The 25,200-nt window shown below is 54.4% G+C and overlaps 1 protein-coding gene across 45 annotated transcripts in view; it reads left to right on the top strand.

Moving 5' to 3' along the window:
• Window positions 1-1,902: 1,902 nt before the first annotated feature.
• The window catches only part of LOC101704262 (uncharacterized), a 223,358-nt gene continuing 200,060 nt past the window's right edge, over window positions 1,903-25,200 (top strand). For 10 of the 45 annotated variants that reach the window (XM_087187880.1, XM_087187870.1, XM_087187867.1 and 7 more), the window contains exon 1: window positions 2,005-2,183. Coding sequence is in view for 1 of the 45 variants with exons in the window: in XM_087187882.1 (XP_087044008.1) it covers window positions 2,063-2,183 (121 nt within the window). In the remaining 44 variants the exon portion in view is untranslated. The other 35 variants (XR_015441453.1, XR_015441451.1, XR_015441449.1 and 32 more) reach the window with 18 other exon arrangements.

Here is a 25,200-nt window from a genome sequence, read left to right as displayed (position 1 = left end):
AATCCCCACGGCTCCACTGGCTCCAGTCCTGCCCCAGATTCTCGCCTCCCCGCGTGCCCACCGTCTGCCCCTCGCACCGCTGAGCAGGCCCTCATGTCCATGTCCATGTGGTCCTCAGGAGCACCCGGCACCGACAGAGGAAGGATGATTTTAGGTAGCAAGTGGAAGCAGGGACAGGAAGGACCTGTCCGGTGCTTGACATTATTTAATGGAAGGCCTAATAATAAGGGACCAGGGGAACACACCGGGGAAAGCAGAGCAGCAGCCTGAAGAAAACGACACAACTGATAAATACAAGTGGAGTGAAGGGAGGTATGTGCTAAGGGCCCAATAAAGTGCTGCTCACACTCCTCTGCAGTCTTCACAGCAGTTTTCTGAAGCTTTGTAGGACTGCTTAGGAAACAGTACCTCTCAAGTGGTAAAGATACTTAAAATTTAATAACTCGTTTTCTTCTATTAAAAGATAACTAGGAGCTGGGCACGATTGTGCATGCCTATAATCCCAGCATCAGGAGGCTGAGGCAGGAAGATCATTGCGGGTTTGAGGCCAGTCTTGGCTACATAGTGAGTTCAAGGACAGCCTGAACTACGTAGCAAGACCTTGTCTCAGAAAAAAAAAAAAGAAAAGAAAAGAAAAGAAAAAAGATAGTTAAGTGATTAGTAGAATAGGCTTTCGGTTCATTCCACAGCACCAAAGGAAAAAAAAAGACCAAGTTTCAAATTAGCAATTATGAGATAATATTTTAAAATATATTTTCTATTTATCAATTGGTTGAACTTGCATGTACTTGTGTATCTCCATCAATAGCTGCAAAATACCCAAAATGATGTCTCGAATTTATTGACATCCTTTAAAGTTATTTCTGTCTGATATAATTTATATTTTCTGCATCACTTTAATTCTTTATTTTTTACAGCACATTTGTGTATTGCATCACTTTTTCAAGAAGTGATTTATTTTTAACGGTACTGAGGATGGAATCCAAGGCCTTGAATCCAGGAGCTACATCTTCAACACTATTATTTTTCAGATTCTGAGTCAGGGTCCTGGTCGCCAAGTCCTGAGCTGCTCATGCGGACTGCAGCGTGCAGTCAGTCCGGCTGCTTCAATCCCACCAGGGCTGGAGTCTTGGCTGAGGCCACCGCACCAGGCAGAGTGACTTTAGGAAATGGGAGCAGGCGCCAATATGTGTGTCATGGATGGTAAGGGCACTAAAAGTGTTTCTTCTGTAAACTTTTACAGAATCATTCTTAAATTCTAAAAAGGAGTTTTAAAAAGGAAAAACCATGAATCCCGAGTTAGTAGAGCTAAGTTAGAAACTTGGAAAGGGCAAGCAGAGCCAAGGCCGAGGTTGAAAGCGCCAGAGAGGAGCAGCGCCTTTCCCTGAGGAGGCGGCCCAAGCCCAGCCGGGGTCCTGGGACGCAGAGCGCCCAGCCGCGCTTCCCAGGTCGCCGGCACCCGGCCCGGCCCGGCCCGGCCCGGGGTCTCAGCCCCGTCTCCCCTGTGCTGGAGGCGGCTGAGAACCACGGCTCCGGCTGTCGGCTTCTCGCAGGTGCGCGCGGCCGGGCTTTCATCCTCCAAGGGAAGGAGAAGCTGGCCGGGGCAGCGGGAGGGAGGCCGGGCGCCGCGGGGCAGGGCCGAGCGGACAGAGAGCGGGGGGGGGGGGGCCTCCATCCCCGCGACCCCGGGCCGCCCCTGTCCCGCGGGGTCTGTGCCGACCCATGTCCCGCCCAGCGCGGAGGGCGCCTGGCACCGGGGCCGGAGGAGGCTCGCGGTGGGCAGCGCCGGCCGGGCGCTCTGGCGATGCGGACCTGGGCCCGGGCCCAGTGCCGTCCGCGGGGCGGCGGGGACGCACGGCGGTTCCCAAGCGGCGCGGGTATCTCCTCGTCCCGCTCCAGGCCGCCGGCACAGGCCGGGACACCGGGCGCGCGGGCCGGGACGCACGCGGCGGGCGGCGGCGCGCTCCGCTCCGCTCCCCGCCCCCGGCCAGCAGCCGCGTGACGTCACGGCCGCCCGCCAGCCCCGCGCCTGCCGGGCAGAGCGCGTGCGGCCGCCGAGCACATGGGCGGCGGGCGGCGGGCGGCGGGCGGCGGGCGCAGCGGCGAGGCCCCGGACGCCCGCATCCAGCCCGCGAGCGACCGAGCGGACCTCCGCGCAGAGGCCGCGGCACGGCGCCCCCCCGGTGAGTTGCAGCTTCGTCCTCCGCGTTTCTGGAAACTTGGAGCTGTGGCCGGGCGGCTGGCGATGCGTGGCGGGCGCCGATGGAGGGGCCTTGGGCTCCGGGGGCGCTGCTCGGCCCGGCCCGGACGGAGGAGGGAGGGGGTCGCGCTGGCCGGGCCGCGATCGGACCCTCGCCCGCGGGTCTCAGACGCAGCCCCGGGCGCGATCGGGTCCGCTTGCGGATGCGGTTGGAGGCCGCGTTTGCGAAACTGGAGGTCCGCGAGCCGCGTGACGCCCTCTCCATCCCGTGGCCGCCGCCTCCCCATGCCCGGAGCCGGTTCCCCAGAACTCGGCAGCCCCGTGTTGTGAAACTTTCTCTGCCTTCGCTTTGCGCCCCGCGCGCCGGCTGCCCGCACTCGGGACGGCAGCCTCCTCGGAGGGCTTTGCGTGTCCTTAGGGCCACCTTCCCGTGGCGCGGTGCTCGTTATTTGTGCCAGGGTTCGTGGTCTGCGAGGAGGCTTCCAGGAAGCGCAGCCACGAGGCCGCCTGTGCCGGGAGCGTGGACACATGGTGAGCCCTCCTGGTGGTCCGCAGCGTGGAGTGTTTTCTTCTCTGCAGCTCCAGACTGCAGCCCAGTCTAGAAAAAGTAGAAAGGAAAAGTCACCCGGAGGATGCTGGGGACGAGCCAGCACGGGTTCTATTTCTTCCCTAGGCTGTTGTTTTCCAGAGGGAACTGGCAGCCGCCCGCGCCCTCAGATTGGTCTCCAGTCAAGGTGGAGGAACCGCGAGTGGGGTGGGTGTCCGGCCAAGGGCGCAGGGACTGCATCCGCCGAACCGAGAGCTGCAGGGTGCTGCAGGCTTGCTTTGCATATGGGCAGGCAAGTTGAGGCTTGTTCACTTGCCACGGTCCTGTGGTCACAGCAGTCTTTCTAAAGCTCTCCCCAGCAGACGGGGCTTGTATGGACTCTTGGAAGCCGGAGTGGAACTTCCGGAAAGATTGACTCTAGGAGAGAAGCCTTCAGCAGAGCAGAGCAAAAGGACACACGTAATCCATTACAAGGAAAACCCTCATGGCCCGGTCCCTGGGCTGAGATGAGCTCAGTCTGGAGGTGAGGACGGCCTCATGGCCCGAGGCCCTGGCACCAGGGCTGGGGGATTCTGCTCCCAGTCTGGGGATGGAAGGCTGGGTGGGTCTCCTGGGCTGTGGTGCCGGCCTCCTGCCCCTCCTGGGAGCAACTTGCTACAGCATTAGGTGGCATTGTTTTGCCTGGTTAAAGGCGGCCTCGTTTTCTTGTTGCTTTACCTGCCTGGAGCGCAAGATTTTGCATATACTGCTCGATTTTCCTTTTCCTCTCTTACACTGTCCCCCACCCACCTCCACCCCGGCTGTCTCTTCCTCGGCTTGAGCTGAAGGGAGGGAGTCCTCCTCCTGGTTGTGAAGCATACAGCTCCTTTTGCTTTGCACGATTGCTGGTGTGGAAACCCAGTGAGTTTCTACCATCCACACTGAATTCATCCTTGGTCTTTTGGGGATTTTTCTCCTGCATGGGAGGCAGGCGGATGGGCTGGGCTGGGGAGCCTGTGTTCACCAGGTCTGGGCCCTTGACTGCTTGAGGTGGCCGCTGCCCCCAGCAGCTCAGCAGCGGTGCCTCGGGGCCAGAACACCCTTCCTGTCTGCTGTGGGTGTGAGGGCCCTGCCTTTGCTCAGACCCAGGCAGGCAACCTCTGACGGGGAGGCTAGGCGTCTGCCCGGTGCTGGGCTGTGTCCTCTGGGGAGTCAGCACTGGGACTGCTAATGGCTCTGATTCCTGAGCTTCCGATGTCAGTGGCTTTTCTGGTGGTCTGGCTTTTTACTGATTGAGTTTTTCTGACCTCAGAACCCACCCCCTTCTCCTGTTGCCAGTTTCTGATCTCATGAAGAGGCCAGGTAGGGCGTCTTGATTTATCCAGGGTCTCCCGTGGGGCCTTGAGCCCGGAAGGGAGGCAGGGCAGCAACCTGGATAAATTAACCAGTGAGAGTTGCAGTCACAGCTACATTTTTTCTTTTCTTTTTCTTCTTTGGAGTGATACTAGGGATTGAACCTAGGGCCTTTGCACAGAACTCCACTGAAACCCTGTTTTCTTTTATTTCTTTAAATTTTGAGACAGGGTCTTAGTTACTAAGTTGCCCAGGTTGGACTCAGACTTGCAGTCTTCCTGCCTCAGCCTCCTACAGAGTGCTGGCATTACAGGCGTGTGCCACCATGCTCAGTGCACACACATCTTCTCCAGAAAAGCTCAGGAACTCCAGGCTTCAGAGAACGCTAACAAAATGAATCCTTCAGTAGGGACCTCCTGGGTCTCTTCTATTTTTCTGTCACTAAATCATATGAGGAACTAATAAGAGCAATAATAAGAATGAATAATAACAACAATAGCAGCACAGGTAGTAACTTTGGAATTTATTGTTTAGTGTGCCAAGCACGTCCTTCATATTTATGCTACCTGCACACCCATGGCGCTTAGAAAAAAGCGCGGGGCAGGTTGGAGAGCTGGTGGCGGCCCAGGCTTGGCTCCACATGTGGTAGACACATTACCTCATTGAATCTCCCAGCAGTCCCATAAAATAGGGCTATTATCATCTTTATTCTGCAGATGGAGAATACGTGGCTAGGAGGTTAAAAATATCACTTAGCCCGGCAGGGGCAGGGCTGATGGGACTTGGACAGGGCCACCTGACTCCGTCCGGGGCCCATTCTCGGAAGTCAGATGGTGGACTTCAGAACAAGCAGATTCTCTCCGTGGCTTGAGCTAGAATCTCAGCCTCTCGCTGATAGTACCGTGTATGCTGCCACCGACCTAGGGCTGGGAGGCTGGGGTGAAGTCCTGGTGTGGAGCATCTGGCTGCAGTCGGTGAGAGGTCCAGGGCCCCCGCAGAAGCCTTGCTTGGGTGGAGCTCAGAAGGCTCCACGTCCACGTGGAACCTCTGGTCCTTGCACAAGGCCACATCTGGGCACCCTGCTGGGGCTGCGAGGCCAGACCCATTCTAGGACGGTTTCCAGGCTTTAATTACTTGCAACTTCACAACAGATGGGAGACTGAGTGCTTGGTCCCCAGCTGCTCTGAGTACAGCACCTGCTTCTGTCCTGGGAGAGTCTGAGTCCTGCAGGAACTCCAAGTAGTACCTGGACAGGGGCCTCCTGGGGCTGTCCTTCAGAACAGAAACCGGCGCTGGATGCGACGTTTGGCCCCGCAGTCCCAGCCTCTCCACAGGTTTGGGTGGGACACTGTGGCGGGAGAACTGCTTGAGTCCAGGAGTTCAAGAACAGCCTGGGCAGTGTAGTGGCACTCATCTCTAAAACAGAAAACGCAGATGCTGGGCCATAAAACGCAAGACTCTTCAATACGCGGTGTCAAGACGTCTCCTCTTCTTCCTTTTTCTTTCCCGTGCTGGGGATCTGACCCAGGGCGTCATGCATGCTGGGCATCTACTCCGTGCTTCTGAGCCAGTCTCTGGCCTGTGATTTCATTTCATAAAGTTCTAGAATTTGAATTGTCCTCCTCTTTTGGGGGGGTGTTGTTCTGTTTATCTGCTATTACTCCATCACTATGAACTGACTGAGGTGGGGGCATCTGGTGCCCACAGAGCCCTGGTCTTTGTTGAATCAGGTAGATGTCGAAACTGCTTAGCCCTTGAGGAATCCGGGAGCTGCATTGTCTTGTTATGTGTTCAGCAGCTTGACCTGGCGGGAAGTGGGGGCTCATCTGCAGGGACAGAGGGAAGCCAGAGCAGCAGCAGTGGCATCTGGGGATATCGGAGGGCCGAGTGGAGGCCAGGTTCGTCTTGAGCGGGCCACTTGGCCCTGGTCTTCTGGGCTGCAGGACAGGGGTGCTAAAGGTCATGGGAGCAGAGCGAGGTGCTGGCAGATGGCAGGCAGAGGCTGCAATCTCGGTAAGTGCTCAGCACGAGTGAGTGAATACTAGCTCTGTCACCATTACTGAGCTTTATTACTTCCCGTGGCTGCACAAAGTGGTGGTTTCTGAGCACATTGCAGGGTGTGCAGGTGACATTCTGGTTACATAGATCACAGCAGTGACCCCACTGCAGTTCTTTGCAGCATCAGAGAGAAACCTCGGCAGAGGTAAGATAGACAGAAGAAAGCAGGTCCGGCATAGGGGTGGGGTGGGGAAGGTGGGGAGCCAGGGGTGCCTGTCCCCCTCCCGTGCACGCTGCCGCTGCCGGCGTGCGCTGTGCTGAAGGGGGCAGGAGTTTCTCCCTGTCGGTAGGGTGCCCACCAGCCACTGAACAGCACTGTTCTCCTGGTGTGTCACCCTCACACTGGCTTTCAGGTGACTCATTTGCGTACCAAGCGCTCGCCATGTGCTGGAGCCGGTGGTAGCTGCGGGGTGTAGGGCAGGAGCAAAGAGCCAAGCCCTGCCCTCCTGTCGCATCCACTGCCGTTGAGGCTGCACCACAGCAGTGGGTCGTGGCCCTGGCGCCTCTGTGCTCCTCACGTCAGGTGTGGTGTGTGCCCGGTGTGCAGCAGGTTCCCATTTCCCTTCCTGAGTTTTACCTTTCTCCACGGTGCTCGTCCTGACAGAACCTATGTCTGTCTGTCTCTTCCCACTAATCGGCAAGGCCTGTGTGGCTGAACACCACTGGCCTTCATTCATTTGTTCACTTTTAGACGTTCAGTGGGAATTTATTGTGTGTGTCCTGTGGCACCCATGCTGAGTGCTGCAGATGTGGAAGGAACAAGGAAGGGCAGCAGATTTCCGTACCAACGTGCTAGCCGGGTTATGCAGACGAGGAACATGGAACATAGTAACGAAGGGCTACAGGTGCACTGGAGGGCGGAGGGTCCTCGGGAGCGGGTAGCAGCTGGAGGCCGGGAGGCGGGAGGGCGCGGTGGGCTCTTCAGGGCAGGCTGGTCTGAGAAGGGGGAAGGGGCTGAGTGTTTCAGGCCCTGGGAGGAGCAGGAGGGAGGCCTGGGCAGGAGCCGAGGCGGGCCTGGGAGAGTCGGCCGCTGGCGGCAGCAAGGGCGACAGAGTGGCACAGCTCGTGCCTCATGGGAAGCCCGGCAGGCTTTCGTCCTTTACAGGTACAGAGGGGCCGCCAAGAGGTGGCAAGCAGAGAGTAGTGCAGCCCGACTCAGCTTTCAGAGCCATGGGGATGAGCACGAATCGGGCAGGAAGTCAGGGCACGGGGCAAGCACTGGGGGCCTGGCCCAGGTTGGTAGCTGTGGACGTGGCTTTGGGACTCTTGGCTGCAGGGCTCCGGCACCTGCAGCTGCGCCATCTGGGCTGGAGGCCCCAGCTCGAGGAGACCACTGAGCCTTGGGAAAGGAGCTCTGGAGCACATCCTAAGAGCATGTAGGGTTTGAAGACTTCATTTAAAACCAACAGCACAACGTGTACAGTAGTGCATGTCCTGCCTTTCTTTCCTTTCGAGGCAGGGTCCTGCTGTCCAGTCCTACCTTATTTCCTGTGTGCTGGGGTTGCAGACATGTGCTACCACACCTGGCTTTTCATGCATCCTCTTTAGAATGCTGATTATACACTGACAGGATAATGTTTTGGAGATATTGGGCCAAGTACAATTCTTCTTTTTTCAATTGCAGTGCTGGGGATTGAACCTAGGACCTTTTCACTGAACTACATCTCCAACCCTTTTTACATTTTTAATTTTGAGACAGGGTCTTAATAAGTCACTAAGTTGCCAGGCTGGATTTGAACTTTCGGTCTTCCTGCCTCAGCCTCCCAGAGTATTGGGATTACTGGTGTGTGCCACAATATATTTTTAAAGATATTTTCACCTGCTTCTTTTAAGTTTATTTCTGTGGCCGCACGTGGATTGTATGATCCTCCCGCTGGACAGTGTGGTTCCAGAGTGGGGCCTCGGGGCCGTGGACGTGGCCAGATCCCTGACTGGGCCGTGAGGGGGAGAGCAGGTGTGGCGGGCAGGGTGAGGGCCTTGGACCTCAGTGATCAGGGTGACTGCTCTGGGTCAGGCGTCCGGGGCGCTGTCCCGGATTCTAAAGCCGGAGCACCCTGCAGACTTAGGGGGAGAAAGGCAGCAGTAAGGCACTAGGCAAGAGGAAGGGGCCTGACTTGGGGCCAGGTCCTGGGGGCTAGAACTGTGACGAGGGAGGTTCACATTTTCTTTTCTCAAATGAAAGAAATGGGAACTTACCCTTAGCAGTCTGGAGGGCTAACTTGTTGCACGTCTTATTTCCGGGGCTCGGGTGCAGCTCAGTGGTGGAACATGTGCTTAGCACACTCAAGGCCCTGGGTTGGGTCTCCAGCACTGCAAAAGAAAGTCTTGAGTTGAGTCCAGTCAGTTGAACTTTTTCTTTTTTTTGACTTTTATTAGTAAGTGCTTACAGCATGTAATGATGACACTCAGGGGATTAGTGTATGTACAGAACACATTTTAATTCCCTTTTCCCCTTCTTTCTACCCCCTTTTATTTTTCCAGCATCAGATTCATTTATTTATCTTATAAAACCTTATAAAGTTAATGATCACATACAGACTGAAAGCCAGGCTAATCAGAGAATATATAAAACATGTACCACAATTGTACTAAGTCAAGGTATACTTTTAGAGATACTGTGCTGGATTACAGTGATTTTTTTCCTCTCTCTTTTCCTATTTGTCTTTCATTTTGTACTTCATTATATAGTTTTTTATCTAAGACAAAGCATGCAATATTTAAGCTTATGTGTCTGATTTATTTCACTTAACATTATGATCTCAAGGTGCATCCATTTTCCTACAGATGACTCAAGTTTATCCTTTATGGCAGAGTAGTACTTCACTGTGTATAAACACCACATTTTCTTTATCCATTCATCTGTTGATGGACATATAGGCTGTTTCCATGATTTAGCTATTATGGACTGTGCTGCTATAAACATGGATGTGGCATGGATCACTGTAATACAGTGACTTTAGCTCTTTTGGGAAGATACCAATAAGGGGAATGACTGGGTTGAATGGAATTTCTATTTTTGGTTTTTAGAGAAATCTCCATACTGGTTTCCATAGTGGTTGTACCAGTTTATACTCCACCAGCAATGAAGAAGGGTTCCTTTTCCCCACATCACTTATTGGTTGATTTCCTGAAGGTCACCATTCTTTCTGGAGTGAGGGAATCTCAGTGTTTTAATTTGCATTTCACTAGTGGCAGTGATGTTGAGCATTTTTAAAATTGCATTTATTGGCTGTTTGTATTTCTTCATCTGAGAAGTGTCTATAAATTTTAGATACCCATTTTCAATCTTAAAATTTAGGAGGTCTAATTTTTTTGAGTTCTTTATGTATTCTAGGTATTAGTCCTTTGTCTAGGAGTAGCTGGCAGATTTTTTCCCCATTTTGTAGGTCGTCTCTTCACTCTGTTGATGATTTCCTTTGCTGTGTGTATTACTTTTATTTTTGGGAATACTAGGATTGAGCCCAAGGCATTTGCTCTGAGTTACATCCCCAGCCCTTTTTTATTTTTTTATTTTGACACAAGGTCTCACCAAGTTGCTAAGATCCCCAGGGTGGGCCTGGACTTGTGATCCTCTTGGCTCAGCCTTCCTGGGCTTTTTTGTTATTACTCTTAGCTTCTAGGCATTTCTGACTATTACCTATGTTTTATTTGTGCCACTTTTATTGGGTAAATAGTATTTCGGTTCAGTGTTTCACTGTGTACAGAATCGCTCCTTGGATTTGGACACGTTAGTGGCCCTTCCGCCCTGAAGAGGCCCTGTCTCGTCTGATGTGGATGCCTGTCTCCACAAGGGACTATTCATAAAGATCAAGTTTTCTATTTTTCAATTAAAAAGTCTGTCATCCTAGGATTTATTTTTTTTCCATCCTGGGGATTGAACTTTAGGCTTTTGCATTGAGCTACATTCCCAGTGCTTCATCCCTTTTTAAAATTTTGAGACAAGGTCTTATTAAATCACTGAGTTGTCCAAGCTGGGTTCCAATTTGAGGGCCTCCTGCCTCAGCCTCCCAGAACGCTGGGATTACAGGCAGTGCCACTCTGCATGGCTGAGTCCTACAATTTTTGCATTGTAAAATCTCAAGCATTTTAGAGTTTTAGGTAAATATTGTGGTTATGAGATCGGCACAGCTGAATCTGCTGTTTTCTGGTGAGACGTGTGACGTTCGCTGCTGTCCATGATCCATAACGTGTCATTAGCATCCACAGTGGGGTCGCGTGCTGCACACGTGTGTCAGTCACGCTCACCGGTGTCAGGCTCTTCGCCCTCATCTCAGATTCGGCAGTGTTTGGGTCCCAGGGCTATGCCGGGGCGTGGTGTCGCTACTCACTGGAAGTGGGAAGACAGCCAGGAAGCAGACGCACACATGAAATAACACACTGGCAAGGAGCGTCAAGCAGGACAAAGGGGACGCCTAACATGGGTGAGGGCGTGGACCCCAAAATCCTGTCTAAGAATTGGCATTTTAGTGGGAGCTGTGGGCTTGCTGAAAGGTGACCTGGGGGAGCACAGGCAGAAGGGCCTGGTGAGCAGTGTGTCTGTACAGAAAGGAAAAATGCACAGCTAGTTGGATGTGGTGGCGCACAGGAGGCTGAGGCATGAGGGTTCCGAGAGCAGCTTGACTCAAAATAAAAGGAGCCAAAAGGAAAAGGAAAGAAGAAAGAAAAGAACATTTAAGCAACAAAACCTACAGTGGTGTTAAAAGGCGAATAAAAGTTTGGAAGGATTCTCGACGTGTGTGCCATGTTACAAATCGCCTGTATCTAAAAGGCAGACAGAACTCCCAAAGTCAACAGCCCTTCAGCACAGTGGGCAAAAGATACAAAAAAAGCAGTCTGCAGAAGAAACAAAACGGATGGTAAATGAGAAAAGATTCGAATTTCAGTAATAAAATCAAGTTAATAGAAGTTGGATTTGTAAGAGGAAAATTGACCCTTTCTGGGTACAGCACTTCGTTTTGATAAAGTGCAGAGGCGCGCGGTCCTGCCATTAAGCCCCAGGGCGTTCCTGCCGGCAGCCCGCCCCGCTGCAGGCCCCTCCTGGCTCAGTGGTGGCGGCCCCGGGGCTCCTGCTCCCGCCTCCGGCCGTCCAGAGCCAGCTGGGCAGCGGTGGGCGCAAGGCAGGGCCACACGGGGGCCTCGCGGGGCGGGCGCCCTGTCCTGCTGAGGGGCTCGGGTGGGTGTGGACGTCAGAAACGGGCCGGAGAGGAGGGATGGGCACCAGGTGGAGTCGACATCAGGGCAGGGGCAAGGGCACGTCAGCTGTCCTGGCACTCGAAGATCCTGAAGAGCCAGCACCCCGGGCAGTCGGTGTGGCCGACCTGCGTGGAGGCCACAGAACCGCGGCAGAGCAGCCACACCGCCTGAGCTGGCCAGGGGCTGACCACCTGTGGGACAGGGCTTCCCTCCCCTCAGGGCACCCGGGAGGACAGGGCTGTGGGGCCTGGCTCAGGGCCGCCGCCTTGGCCGACTGTGCCCCTGAGCACCCCCTGGCCGGCCTGAGCACCGAGGCCAGGCCCAGGCCGTGGACCGTGGAGGGCAGTGTCCCGTGACTTGGGACATTCCACACGTGCCTTCCCCATTAGAGAGACTTTCCCTGCATACTAGCTCCCTTTGAAAGGAAAACAAAAGATTTAGGAGTGCATTTGGGAAAGGAGAGGAGAAGGGATTCATAATCGAGCCACGTGGACGTTGGCTGGAAGTGGTCACCTGAGCGCGGTTTCCAGTCTGTCTCGGGGGTCCTGACACCCATGCCGGTGACTGCAGCGGTCACATTACAGCAGGCTGGCTGGGGTACCCCTCCCTCACTGGGCAGCAGCTCCTCGGCCTGTCAGGTGTGGGCAGGAGCATCCTGCTGACCCCCCCTCAGCTGAGCGAGTTTTCACCAGGCAGATGGGATCCTGAGAGCTTTCGGTGGCTTCCCACTGGTGGCTGAGAACCTGCTGCGTGACTGTGACCGAGACCGTGGCGGCTCGAAGTGCGGTTTGTGAACTGAGGCCTGGAGGGGCTGTGATGGGAACTGCCCTGAGCTGGTGCCTCCCTGTGGGCAGGACACGAGGCCTGGCCCCCAGGGGACCCGAGCCTGCAGGTTCTTTCTGATAAGTCAGTGTGGGGCCATGGCTCGGGAGTCAGCCCTCTCCCACTTCCAGCAAACTCCTGCTGTGCTCTGTGACTCTGCAGGGCTCCTCTTTCAAGAAAGTGGCCTGCTCCCCCTCGCTGCTCCCTGAGAGCTTTGAGAGGCCCAGTGCTCCTGCCCACGGCCGCACTGCAGCGGTGGGTTCCCGGCAGGGGCCGCAGACTGAGCAGTTTCAGGCTGTTTGGGTCCAGGTCAATGGGCCCAGCGTGGCCACAGCGTGGACCAGGGTGCAAGTGAGCAGCACCTGGTGCGAGGGAGGGTGCTGCCCCACAGCCCAGACCTGGAAGGAGGAGCCTGCGTGGCATGTGGCTTGGGCAGATGCTGGGGCCTGGGGCGCACCCCCAGCACCCCAAAAAGCAAACAGAAATGAACACCGAGAGAAACCTGCTTCCATAGCAAACCTCCTGATTTCTCATTTCCGACTTTGAGGAGCACAGACAGAGCCAGCCCTCGTGGCCAGTGCCCTCCCCACTTCAGCAGCTGCAGGGTCACTTCTTCACTTCCTTTCCTGATAGCTCTGTGCGCCCGGGAAAGCCAGCCAGTCTGCAGTCCAGATAGCTCTGGTCTCTGCTTTACCTCTTCCTTCTCCATTCCCTGAAAATATGCTGGCTACTTTTTCCTTTTCCTTTTTTCGAGGAAGCCAGTCCTTTGTATGCTGCTGGTAAGCACAGGGCTTCCCCAGTGTGTGGGTCGGGCGTGGGCCGGCTGTTACTGAGCAGTCATGGTTTCCAGCCAACTCACTGACTTTTGCGCACCCCCCCCCCCCGACAATGAGCTGTTGCTGAATTCATCAGGGAAAAGCCATGATTTTCAGATTTCTCTTCCTTTACAGCGAGTGATCATGGGGAGATGCTTCAAGAAACAAATTCCTCAGCCGCTCTGTTGGAGAGGGGCTTTCCTGGCTTTGTCCAGCTTTCCCCTTTTTGTGGTTGAAGTGTGTGTGTGTGTTGGGGACCAGTCAGGAAGGCCCTGTTGGAGATCTGTGAGCTTAGTGTGCCCCGGGAGTGTGTGAGGCTCCTGGGAGAAATAGGAAGGGGAGCTCTGGACTGTGTCAGCCTTCGCCTGTGAGAAAGACAGTGAGAGGGAGCACCATTAACAACAGCAATATTCGCAGTTACAATCCGGCACAGTGCTTTTTAGGGTTACTCAGAGTTATAATAAGATGGCGTCGTAGAGATGCTAAGCCCCATTTGCCAGTTTGAACAACTTTTGTGGCGTTAATTCACGCGAACAGCAAATACAGGTTTTGTCTGCCTCGTTCTGAATGTTTGGGTTTTGAATCTTTTCGGATGTTAGAATATTCACATATACCTGATGGGAGATCTTGAGGTGGGAAGCAGGTCTGAACACGAAACCGGTGTGTGTTTTCTGTAGGTCTCATGCACCTAAGCCGGAGGTAATTCCACATAATATTTTTAGTAATTTTGTGCATGAAATGAAGTTTCTTGGTGTGAAATTTTGCCTTTGTGGCTCGAGAGATTTCAGAGTGGGAGCACAGTGTGTCCGCTTTCAGGCTTTGGATGAGGGCCACTCTCCCTGTGCTCACTACACGCAGCCGCACACGTGAGCGAACGGCCAAGCCAGCCCATGTTCACTGAGTGCCTCGCGCCAGGCCCCGTGACATCGCACAGAGGTGCGGGGCTTCCGGAGTCTGGGCCCTCCCTCCCGACCTCGGCAGGAACAGTGTCCTCTCTTTCCCACACCTGCGGCTTACAGTAGGAGAGGTCTACTGGGCTGTGGTTGGCCAGCTCCGAGGCAGGAGGCGTGGTGGATGGGCCTGGGGGAGAGCAGCTTGCCCCCCAGCACCACCCGGGAAGCGGAGAGAGGAGGCTCCTGCATCCTCCTGCCAGGGACGGGAGCACAGTGCACCCTTCCTGTGTCCAGTGAGTGCCTCCTGACTGCCTCCTCAGCTCCTGCACGCCTCGAGGCTGGATCCGCAGGGGAGCACAGCACCCAGTCAGGGTTCAGACCTACCGTGGCCTGGAAAGCTCTCCTGTCTGGGTCGCTGTGCCGCTGACTTGCTGTGAGGAGGTGGAGCTTGGCTGGAAGAGGCGGTCACTAGAGCAGTGGCCAGGATGTGTCTGCCTCCCCAGGTCCTCCCTTCACTCTGCTTCCTGGTTGCGGCGAGGCTCCCAGCTTCCCTGCGTCAAGGCCCTTCCCCTGTGCCATTCCTGCATTTGAACCTGCCAGCCATGGACCGAGACTGCTGAAACCGTGAGGCGAAGTGAACCTCTCCTCCTGAGTGACTCCTGAGGCCCCGTGATGCAGGCGCCTTCCAAACACAGACTCGGGACAGTTTGGACCTAAGGGATAAGGCATAGTGACCCTTGCTTCTGCACAGGGCCACCGGGTGGAGTGGGGTCCTCAGATGGACAGGGCGGGGCCAGCGCTCTGGAAGGAAGCAGCTGATGACCAGTGAAGAGGGTCTCAGTGGGTTTTCTCATGGTCTTCGGGCTCCTTCTCGGAGATGATGCTGGAGCAGGAGCGGATTCAGAGCTGCTGGGCGGTTGCCTGCTGCAGAGCAGCTCTCCCGCAGCCTTCTCAGCCCAGGATCCGACCCTGCAGGGGAAGGAAGGGCAGCTCCAACCCGCCAGGGAGCAAAGGCACCAGGCCGAGCTGGACTTGAACCAACCTCAGACCTCGAAGTCACCCACCGAGCAATGTCCCTTCCCTAGGTCGCATTTTCTGTTATTCTCCTCACATCCCCTCGGCACCCCAAAAAGCAGGGCAGTTTTGACTTGGGCTGCAAGTTTTAGTTTATCATAATCTTAAATCTCTGGCTCTAAATCGGACAGTCTCTGGATAGGGCTTGAGGAAGAAGAGAAGTGTAGCAGCCCTGCTGGTGCTGGGTGCACTCATGGGTTGCTGTTTTGTTTCTGCTGTGTCATAGCCATCTTCAGTTATAAATAGAAACCCAGGCTCAGTGGTGAGTGACACTGGGGCGGTGGCTGTGGGGCCCCATGAGAGTGGACTTCCAGGTCCCTGCCTGGCCCAGCCTGTCTCTGATGTCTCTCTCTCTCCCTCCCTCCCTTCTTTCCTTCTCTTATTCAATCTCTTTTTTCTTTCTCTCTTTTTTCCTCCCTCCCTCCCTTCTTTTCCTGCTCCTCCTCCTCCCCCTCCTCCTCTCTTTCGGTGTGCTGGCACCGGATCCCAGGGCACTGCACCTGCTAGGCGAGGAGGCAGGTGTTCTGCATCTGTGCCCAGCTCCGCTCTGGGCATGCGGCAGGAAGTGTCGAGCGAGGTCCTCGGCCATTCCCTTCGTGTCCCAGCCCTGCTGTGTCTGCTGCGTCTCCAGAGATGAGTGACAGTCGGGACTGAACCTCAGCTCTGCCGCTAAGTGGCTGTGCGACCTTCTCATCCCTGCCCCTCGCTTTCTGCTCCGTGAGGTGGGAATGACGCCGGCCCTCCTGGCCCAGGACCCTCAGAGGACTACAGTGAAGTGGCGGAAGTCCACACAGCCGGCAGTGACGCGCTTGCAGGCGAGGGTGGGTGCAGCGTGGCCGGCTGTCCGCTGTCATGGCTGCCCATCCCTGAGCTCCCTTCCCTCTGTCCCTTCTCACAGCAGCAGCAGAGAGGTCCGGGTGAAGTCCAGACCCTGTGGTGTGAGCCCCGCCAGGGCCGCCCTGGGCCGCCCTTGGGATGGGCCCTGCTGCGCGTCCCCAAGGCCCTGTGGCCGCCCCTCCCTTCCTGCTGGCTCTGCGCCTACACGGGTCCTCTCGCCTCTAACTCAAGCTGTCCGCAGCCTGTTTAACTATTTACCTGTCTGTGATTCCTCCTCCCCATGCCAGCCCGTCCTGACAGGGCCCTGTCTGCCCTGCTGAGAGCCCAGGGCCCACCGGAGTTGGTTTGCTGAGTGAATGAGTGATGGTAATCTTTGCAGTTTAGTCTGCAGCCAACCTGGGAGCCAGGAATTGGATGGATGACTTTAGAGCTCGCTTGTTCCCTCCCAGGCCTGGTACTGGGCTCCCAGGGGCTTGCATCTGACCCTGCAGCTGGATGGAGAGCTGCGCCTCAGGGCTTCCAGGTAGGAGGACAGGAACGAAGTGGATCCAGCCTCTGCTACCTCAGCTTGGAACCGCGAGCCAAGCACACGGGCAGTGGTGTTTGCCCCCACGCTCGTCCTGAACCAGAGTCCCTGTGTTGCCTCGTCCATGTCACTGCTTAGATGTGGACCAGGGAGAAGACCGGAGGCTGCCTGTGGACAGAGCCCCGGCCCGTCTGCATCTCCGGCTTGCTGTTCTCAACAACAGACTTGCAGCTCTGGTCAGTGAAGCCACCTTTCGGGATACCTCACCTTTGTCTCTCCCCCAGGCCAGGAGCTGGGGCACTCGCTTCCTTCTGTATGCCAAGGAGGCACTTCCTCATTTAGTGTCATTATTTGGCGCCTGCTGCGTGCTGGGCATTGTTCTAACTGTGCTGCAGGTTTTCAATTAATTTTTTTTTTTTTTGGTACTGGGGATTGAACTTGGAACCTTGCACTTTCGAGCCAGGTGTCAGAACCACTGAGCTAAGTCCCTGGCCCTTCAATTAATTTTATATTTAAAAGATTTGTATGGGGATAACATTTATGTGCATAAACTTTATCTCGGCGACCATTTTTAAGCACATGCTCAATGGCTTTGAGGACATTCACATCGTTGCACAAATATCTCCAGAACCTCAGGATACCCCACTGAAGCCCACACCTGCTAGACGGGAACACAGCCCTGGCCCGAGCTACCGCTGTGCCTTCTGTCCCTGAGAACGTGGCCCCTCTGGCTGCCTCATTGTGTGGACACACACAGCGTCTGTCCTCTACTGACTGGCTTAGTTCACGCCGCATAATGTTTTTAAGATACATCTATGTGGCAGCGTGTGCCGCGTCCATGCTTTTCGGGCCGAGTGATGGTTTTTGTGTACGTGTACCACGTTTGCTTATGTATTCGTCTGCTGATGGGCGTTGGGGTCGATCCCGCCTTTTGAGCAGTGTGAATACTGCCGCTGTGAAATGGATAACTGGCATTGAGGATCATTTGCCAGTTCTGTGTTTAATTCTTTGGGGGAGCAGACATACCGTGGTGGCTCGGTTCAGGAACTTAATCTGTTCTGTGAGTGGCAGAGATGCCGGTGTTTGGGTTTGTGTGGGAAAGATGGCCCTGGTTGTGCTTATCACCCGATGCAGAGTTTGGAAACAAAAACAGAATTTTGCCAAGCGCTTCTGTTTGGGAACCAAATTGTTTGCAAACAAAAGCGTTCGTGAACCTAGACACCACTGTGGCGTTTACCAGGGTGATGGCACCATTCTGCATGCCCAGCAGCAAGGTGCAGGTGTTTCACTCCTCTGCACTGGCCGTCTCCTCCTCTTCCACCTCCCTCCCCTTTCGAGTAAGCATGCTGTGTTGTCTCCCTGTGGTTTTGATATGCATTTCCCCGGTGACTGATGATGTTGAGAACCTCCATGTGTCCCTTGGCCAGTTGTCCGCCTGCTTTGGAGGGACGTTTATCGGTGTTGTTGAGTTGTAGAGGTTCTTTATATATTGTGGTGTTGATTTCTTCCCAGATTTGCAGATATTTTCTCCTACACTCTGTGGGTTATCTTTTCACTCTCTTGATAATGTCCTTCTATGCATAAACACTTCAGTTTTGATGAAGTCCCATCTGGCTATTCTTTATTGCCCGTGCCTTTGGTATGTGAATCAAACATTTAAAGAAACTCAGCCAAGCTGGGCATAGTAGCACATACCTATAATCCCAGCACTCCAGGAGGCAGAGGCAGGAGAACCACAAGTTCCTGCCTAGCCTAGGAAACTTAGTGAGAGCATGTCTCCAAAAAAATAAAATATAAAAAAATAAATAAAAGGACTAGGGATATAGTGCAGCACAAAGGCCCTGGGTTCATTGCCCAGTACCACCAAAAAGAGAAAAAACAGATGAGAAACTCAGGCAAGGTAATTCATAATTATAATCCCAGTTACGTTTCTCCTGTCCGTCCTTCGCCAGTGCCATCAGGGTCTCTGCCACTGCAGTTTGCATCTGTGGAGGGGCAGAGATTCCCTGAGGGCCGGGGCACCCGACCTGCCCTGGAAACTGAGCATCTGGTCGTCCTCCAGCGGTCCCAGGCCATGCTGCCCTCCGCCCGCCATGTCAGACCCAGGCCGAGTTTCATCCTTCTTGTTGGGCATTAAGGGAGCAGAAACTTCACTCACTGCCCATGGCGTTTGGAGCTGGGTGAGGTTAAATGGCTTTGTCAGGATGGGGCCTGGTTCAGTGGGCCCGTGGCTTTCTGAGGAGAGGAAGAGAGAGCCGATATTCTGGGATGTTCCTCAATCCCCACTGCAGGAAGGACTCACTCAGCAGGTGCAGCCGCCTGCCCTTCAGAATCATGACCCGGATAAACCTTTCTTTCTTCACGAGTTACCCAGCCAGGGGCCAGGACTGACATAGCAGATGTGACAGTGGCGAGGCACCATCAGCCTTGGGAACAGGTCGCTCGCAGGCCAGTTGTGTGGCGAGCTCTTCCACTGTGAGAGCAGGCCCGGTCCGTGTGCACCTGCAGCTCTTCGCGGGCATGGGCGCCTGAATCCTCTGCAGGCTTTGTTTTTGCCCTTTGGCCCACGCTGCTACCATGGTGGCAATCTTGAAGGCCAGGCCAGATTCTGGGGCACGTGGCGGGGACCTGTGGCTTCTCCCGGGGTCACGACAGGGATGAGACTGCATCAGGCCCATGGAGAATCCGGACGCATCACCGCAGCGAAGGGCAGGAGCGAAGCTCTGGAATCGCAGGGACATCGTCAGGCCGGGGGTGCCCCATTTTGTTACCTAAATCATCACACAGAGAAACCAACTTGCCTCTGCCTTAGTCCCATGTCTGCGAATCAAGGATAAAACGTAGCTTTTTGAGATTTCAGTGAGGTAGTGCATGCAAGCCTTTAACCCAGGGTCAGGAGACAGACGCCCAGGACATGCTTCTGCACTTTCACTGCCCCGAGCAAAGCTGAGGCAGGGCCTTCACCCAGAGAGGGACAGTGACTCCCACATGGCCAGCTGGTGGCAAGCGGGGGTGCAGTGTGTTCTGTCCTCCATGGGCCGAGACCCAGCCAGGCTCCTTGCGGCCCCGACCTGCCTGGGTAGGGCCCCCTCCCCTTCCCACTTCCTGCAGGGAAAGCGAGTCTGGGGCGTCTGCAGTGCGGCTGCCAGAGCCTGCCCGGCTTGGTGCCCAGGCAGGACGAGCCATTCAGAAGCAGAACAGAAGGGGCTCCAGGGCCCCTGGGTGCTGTGAGGACTGAATTGCAGCTTAGTTCCGCACGGGAGTCCCCGATTACAGGAGGAGGGAGCAGGCAGGTCCCAAGCAAGAGAGGCCGATCCACAGTGGGATTTACTCATTTATTTATTACATGGGCCTAGAGCTTGGGCTTTTACAGCCTGGGGCTCTCCCTGGGATTTGAATCATTCTGATGGTGGTGAGAGAGACCCCAAACCACAGACGCCTGTTCAGGGTCGCAGGGTGGGGAGCACTGGCTCCGGACTCCTCCCTGCACCCGCTGGTGAGTCCTCCCTGGTGGCTTCCCGACTCCGAGCTTCCTAGGCAAGTCACTTCCACTCCCAGGTCTTCTTTCCTCATCTGGAAAGCTAGAAAATCCCGAGTTCTTGCTGGATACTTCGCTTCATTGTGGAGATCAGGTCGAGGAGATTTGGTGGGTGAAGTGCCTCCCTGAGCATCGGCTCATTAACCCCTGGTCACTGCCATCCAGCCTGTCCCTGAGCTGCAGGAGAGGAACAGTCGGGCCGTGCCTGTGGCATAACAGTGTTTAGTGAGGGCCTCTGGTGCAATAGCATGGGCAGAGCCTGTTTGTACACTGCTTCTCTGCTCTCCTTCCCCTGGGGCCAGCACCCAGACTGGAGCCTGCAGATGGCTGCCCACGTTCCCTGCCCTGGGCCTTGGCCTCCCCCTTGCAGGCTCCTGTCGGGGCACTGGAAGTGACTGGCCCTCTTCTGAGTACCTGTCCTTAATTGGTACATTCAGTCTGTAGCAGTCTTGGGGGTGACGGTGACTTGCCGCGTTGCAGATGCTGATCTCGGGGCTGTGAAGTCAAGAGCGGCCTGCCTGCAGGGCCTGTGTCTTCAGTGGGCTGCCCAGAAGCCAGCTGCCTTGGGGCGGGCATGGGTGGCAATGCGGAAGAGCCCTGGGCACTCAGGTTGCTGGCGGCCCTCGTCTGCCCCCAGCCTGTGGGGTCCTGGGAGTTGCTCAAGAGGAGTCAGGCAGGGGGGAAATGAAGCTGGAAGGCAGAGGTCCAGTCCCTTTGTCCTCCTAGCACAGATCCTATCTGCTCCTGTCTCGAAGCCGGAGGATCATCCACATTCTTTTCATCCTTGGCATGTCCTGGAGAAGGATTTCCAGGTGGGCTGGGGTCTGGGCTCGGGAACTCTCTGCCTTTTGTAGAGAAGTCCGAGGTGTGGTTGCTCCCTTGGGCCCTGCCCTGTGCCCTGTCAGGCTGCTTGGAGGTGAGCTTCGAGTTGGGGTGAGGGTGGGTTCATGACTGGTCCCTTCTGGGGAGGGACAACTCTGTGCTAGGTGGGCCTTCAGTGAGCAAAAACGCATGGCGCAAACTCATTGTGTTTACCTCATAGGTCCTGGGCCAAGGACAAGCACCCAGCCCTCAAAACAGCTGGCTGCACAGTTTCGCCCTCGCCCCCCTACGGTGCCAGGGTGGTTTTATTGCTGGAGTAATAAATTACGCTTTTTAAGGATGAGACCGCGGCCCAGCTGTTGAACGGTTTGGACTTGCAGATGTTCCTCTGCCTACAAAGCAGAGAAGGCTGCGTGACGGGATCTCTAAAGGTTCAGCACACTTGACTGAGGAGCCCTTGGTGCCCGGGGAGGTGGCATCTCCCTGCAGGAAGGAGGCTGTCACTTGCTGGGGTGCCCTGACGAGCAGTCGGCAAGCAACGGGTGAAGACAAGAGAGCCAGCCTTGCAGGTGGAGCTCAGGTTCTGCCCCTGCTGATTGAGGGTGACATTGAGCTGAACATGTGGCCTCTCTGAGGCTCTGCTTCTCATTCGTTCAACTAGGGTCATCTTCGAGAACCAGAGGCTGCACTGGTCGTCTGTCGTCCTCTGTGTGGGTATCCGTGCTGAGCGTTAATGAGTGGCGTTGAGGCGGATCTGGCAGGGGAGGAAGATGCAGGGATCACATCCACCCTGTGTTAACGCGGGGATGTGGCAGTCCGGGGAGGTCCGGGCTGCTCCAAGCTGTGGCCCCCACTCTGCTGTCCAGCATGGTAGCCACCCACTACCCATGGTTGCTGAACTCTCGAGACCCAGAACAATCTGAATGGATGTATGTTGTCTGTGTAAAATACACAGTCGTTTGAAGACAGCACAAAAAAAGACTATAAAACATCAAATTAAAAACAACTGATTGCATGTTGAAATAAGATTTAGACATACTAGGTGAAATAAAACATGTTAGTTAATATCTATTTCACCTGTTTCTTTTTATTACTTTTTAATGTGGCTGCTAGGAAAGTTAAACCTACATATGTGGTTTGCGTTATATTTCTACTGGGACTCTCAGGCCATATATGAGACCAGCGGTGGGCTTCTGTGTGCAGAACACACACAACTGTGTAGTCAGACTGCCTCGGTTTGAATCTCTGCTCTACCAGTAAAAATTAGCTGTGTGATACTGGTTCATTTGCTTTACTGAGCTCCAGCTGTTCTGCCTGGGAAGTAAGTATTCTAATAGCACCTACTCCACGGACTTGTAAAGAGGAAGTGAAAGAAGTATTTAAAGTGCCTAGCATAGTGTCTCTCCTGCCTAAAGAGCTCAGTGCGTCCTAAGAGTTGTAGCTTTTTGGAAACTGAGTCATCAAATGGAAAGAAGTGGTCTGTAGGAACCAGGAAGGGGTGGAAGCAGAGAGTCAGTGCAGTGATTATGTGAGGGCAAATCCGGGAGCGTCTCATGGAGGCAGGACTCACTCGGATCTGAGGAGGAGCAGAAGTGCTCAGTTGTGGGGCAGCCTGGACTGGAAGGACCTGGTGGGAGTGGGCTGGCGCCACAGGGCTCAGGGGCGGCCCTGGCTTGCTCTGGGTGCTGCAGGAGCCCGGTTTGCTGGAGCAGAGTGGAGGGTGGCAAGTGGTGAAGGAGCCAGGTCTGAAGAGGCTGGTGGCGGGTGTGATTGTGCCGGGGACCCCGTGGGGAGCCAAGAGGATTTTTAAGCCTTGGAGTGGCAGGGTTAGATTTGTGGATCAGCTCGTGCTGACTGCTCTGGGGAGGTTGTGTTGCAGGGAAGGCAAGGAGCCTTTGGCGCGAAGGAGAGGAGAAGGAGGAGCACTGCTGCGACATGACATCTCAAGCAGTGTGTCTTGCTACAGTTGTGTAGGGTCCCATGTCTGCAGTCCCTTCCCAGCTCGCTGACAGAAGCAGGACACTCAGAGTGGTGAAGAGAGAGTCTTTTCACATGCAAAGACTTGGGGATGCGGGCTGCAGTGCAGGGTGGCCTCAAAGCCTGGGCTTTGGCCGCTGGCCTGTCCTACTGATGGCGGGCTTCATATGGACCAGGACTTCCGAACACACCGGGATATGAAAGGGGGGTGCGGGCACTGAAGTAGGAGGCCCTGCTCTTAGTGTGCTTATATTCTGGCTCTGATGCTTTTCTTTAAAGAAGTGAGCTTCCAGTCAGATAACACATGCATGTATTTTAGATCAAGAGGCACAGGCTTATGTGGAAAAGCCAGCGTCCTTGGGACCCTGCCTGTCTGTCCTCATTCCTGTCCTTGGAGTGAACCAAGTGTAAGTCAGAATCCGAAAATAATAGGCGCAGGCTGCTCCTTCTGGATTGTCATAGTCCAGGACTCCAGAGTGGCCTGTGCAGCTGCTTTTTCTTTCTTCTGCTTTTTCTTCTGGTAGCTGCTTTTTCACCTCGCCAAGGTGCATAACATTCCTGTTCTCTCCTGCACACCCCCCAAGACCGCTGTGCTCTGTCTGCAGGTTAGTGGTGAGTGGTGGGTAACTACAGGCCCCACCACCTTCCACACGGCCAAGCCCTTGGCTCTGGCCCTTCGCCTCTCCAGCTCTGCTTTCTGTCCCTGCACCTCCTCTGAACGCTCTGGCTTTGTCCAAGAGTGCAGTTGTCTCTCCTTTCCTGAGGTTTTATTTTCTGAGTTTTCAGTTTCTGTGGTCAACTGTGGTCCAAAATCTTAAATGTAAAATTTCAGAAATAAGCGATTCATACATTTTAAATTGTGCTCCGTTCTGAAACTTTGGCACCCTACTCTGCATATGATCACTGCTGTGTTCAGCGTGTCCACACTGCCTGCAGTGGCTCTGTGCTTCGCTGAGCCATTGGAGTGAGCAGAACGGCTGCCGAGGACAGTCCTGTGCTCAGGTAACCCTGGTTGACTTCGTAACAATGGTCCTGAAACCAGAGCAGTGATGCTGACAGTTTGGATGCGCCAAAGAGTAGCCAGCAAGAGCTTCCTCCAAGTGAGAAGGTGGAAATTGTCACCTTAGGAAAGTTACCCGTTGAGGTTGCTAAGATCTAGGTGCGATATTGTTGTTAATCTCCCCTCTAATTTATCAATTAAACCTTCTTAGGGGTATGAACGAAACCCACAGCAGGGAGAGCTTTGGAGCCGTTGGAGGTTTCAGGCGTCTGCGGAGGTCTAGGAACACGTGCCCTGGGGAATCCTCCGGCTGCTGTATGCTCCGTGGGCAGGAGCCTCTGTCTCCTTCTCAGCTCACTCCCTTGGGGCCCTTACTCCTGCCCCACTGGCACAGAGTGGACGGATCCTAGGACTCACCTCCTCTAGTCCTCTCTGCTCTTCTGGGCTGGAGCTATTTCTTACGGGACTGTCCATCAATCTCTTCCTAAGTTCTTGCTGTGGTTTTGTAGGATCATGAACAAAAATGAGCAAAATCTGAACCAACATCAAAGCAAGCCAAGTAAACTCTTTGGCTGATCTCACATTGTGCCTGTTGCCTCTTTAGTGCAGGGCACAGGTCATCGCCTTATTAAGTAATGCTTATATTTGTGAGGATGTGAATTTTTGGTAGAAAATGTAGGAAATGTTAAAGGTGTAAAGAGGGAAATAATTAATGTGAATGCATCTTGCTGCATTTCCTTTCTTTGGATATTTTTTCTAAATTCAAGATCCTGCAATGTTGACAGATTTATTGGCTTATTCTCTTAATGTAACCTAACGTTTGGCTGAGGTGTAAAGAGCAAGCGTTTAAGCATCGTTTTGAATACGGCATATCGTTGTAGGATGCTGTTGCAATGACAGTTTGCTGTTTTCAGTTTTCGCCTGCAGTGTTGGGTATTAAGAATGTTCTCTTTAGGGCCGGGGATTTAGCTCAGTGGTTTTGCTGCCTGCTGTGCAAGCGCAAGGATCCAAGTTCGATCTCCGGTACCAAAAAAAAAGAATGTTCTCTCTTTTCTTTTTTTAAAAAATTTTTTGGTACTGGAGATCGAACTCGGGTCCTTGTGCTTGCACAGCAGAAGAATGTTCTCTTTTACTCTTGTAATGACGCTGACATGAGTGTGTGTGTGTGAGTGCATGTGTGCGCACACGCATGCATAAGCCCAGGTTCATCTTTCTGATTTCTTAGATTTCTGCACCAGGTCAGAGGTTCTGGGGCTTTTGAGGCTCCCGAAGCGGATTGTTTGGCTGCGCCACGTTGCGAGACAGGCTGACGTTAAACCTCTTCCTCCACGGAGTTGCTTTCTTGTGAGGCAGAGTCTCCAAGGCCAGGGGCACTGGCCCTGGAGGGAAGAGCAGGACTCTCCAGTGCTTGTCCCTGTCTCTCACTGTCGCTTTGGGTTTGGGGGCAGCTTCCGGTGGTGGATGAGTGGAGAGCCCTGTCCTGAGCTGGAGAGCATCTTGGAGCATCTGTCTACCCCCGGGACATTGGAAAGTCACCCGGTGTCTGGTGTGCTCCTCCTGGGTGCC

This window comes from Heterocephalus glaber, unplaced genomic scaffold, assembly GCF_053883595.1.
Source record: "Heterocephalus glaber isolate CG9 unplaced genomic scaffold, H.glaber_assembly_v1.0 deba00000281, whole genome shotgun sequence".
In the NCBI taxonomy this organism is placed as follows: domain Eukaryota; kingdom Metazoa; phylum Chordata; class Mammalia; order Rodentia; family Bathyergidae; genus Heterocephalus; species Heterocephalus glaber.
This window is presented reverse-complemented; position numbering and strand designations above follow the sequence as displayed.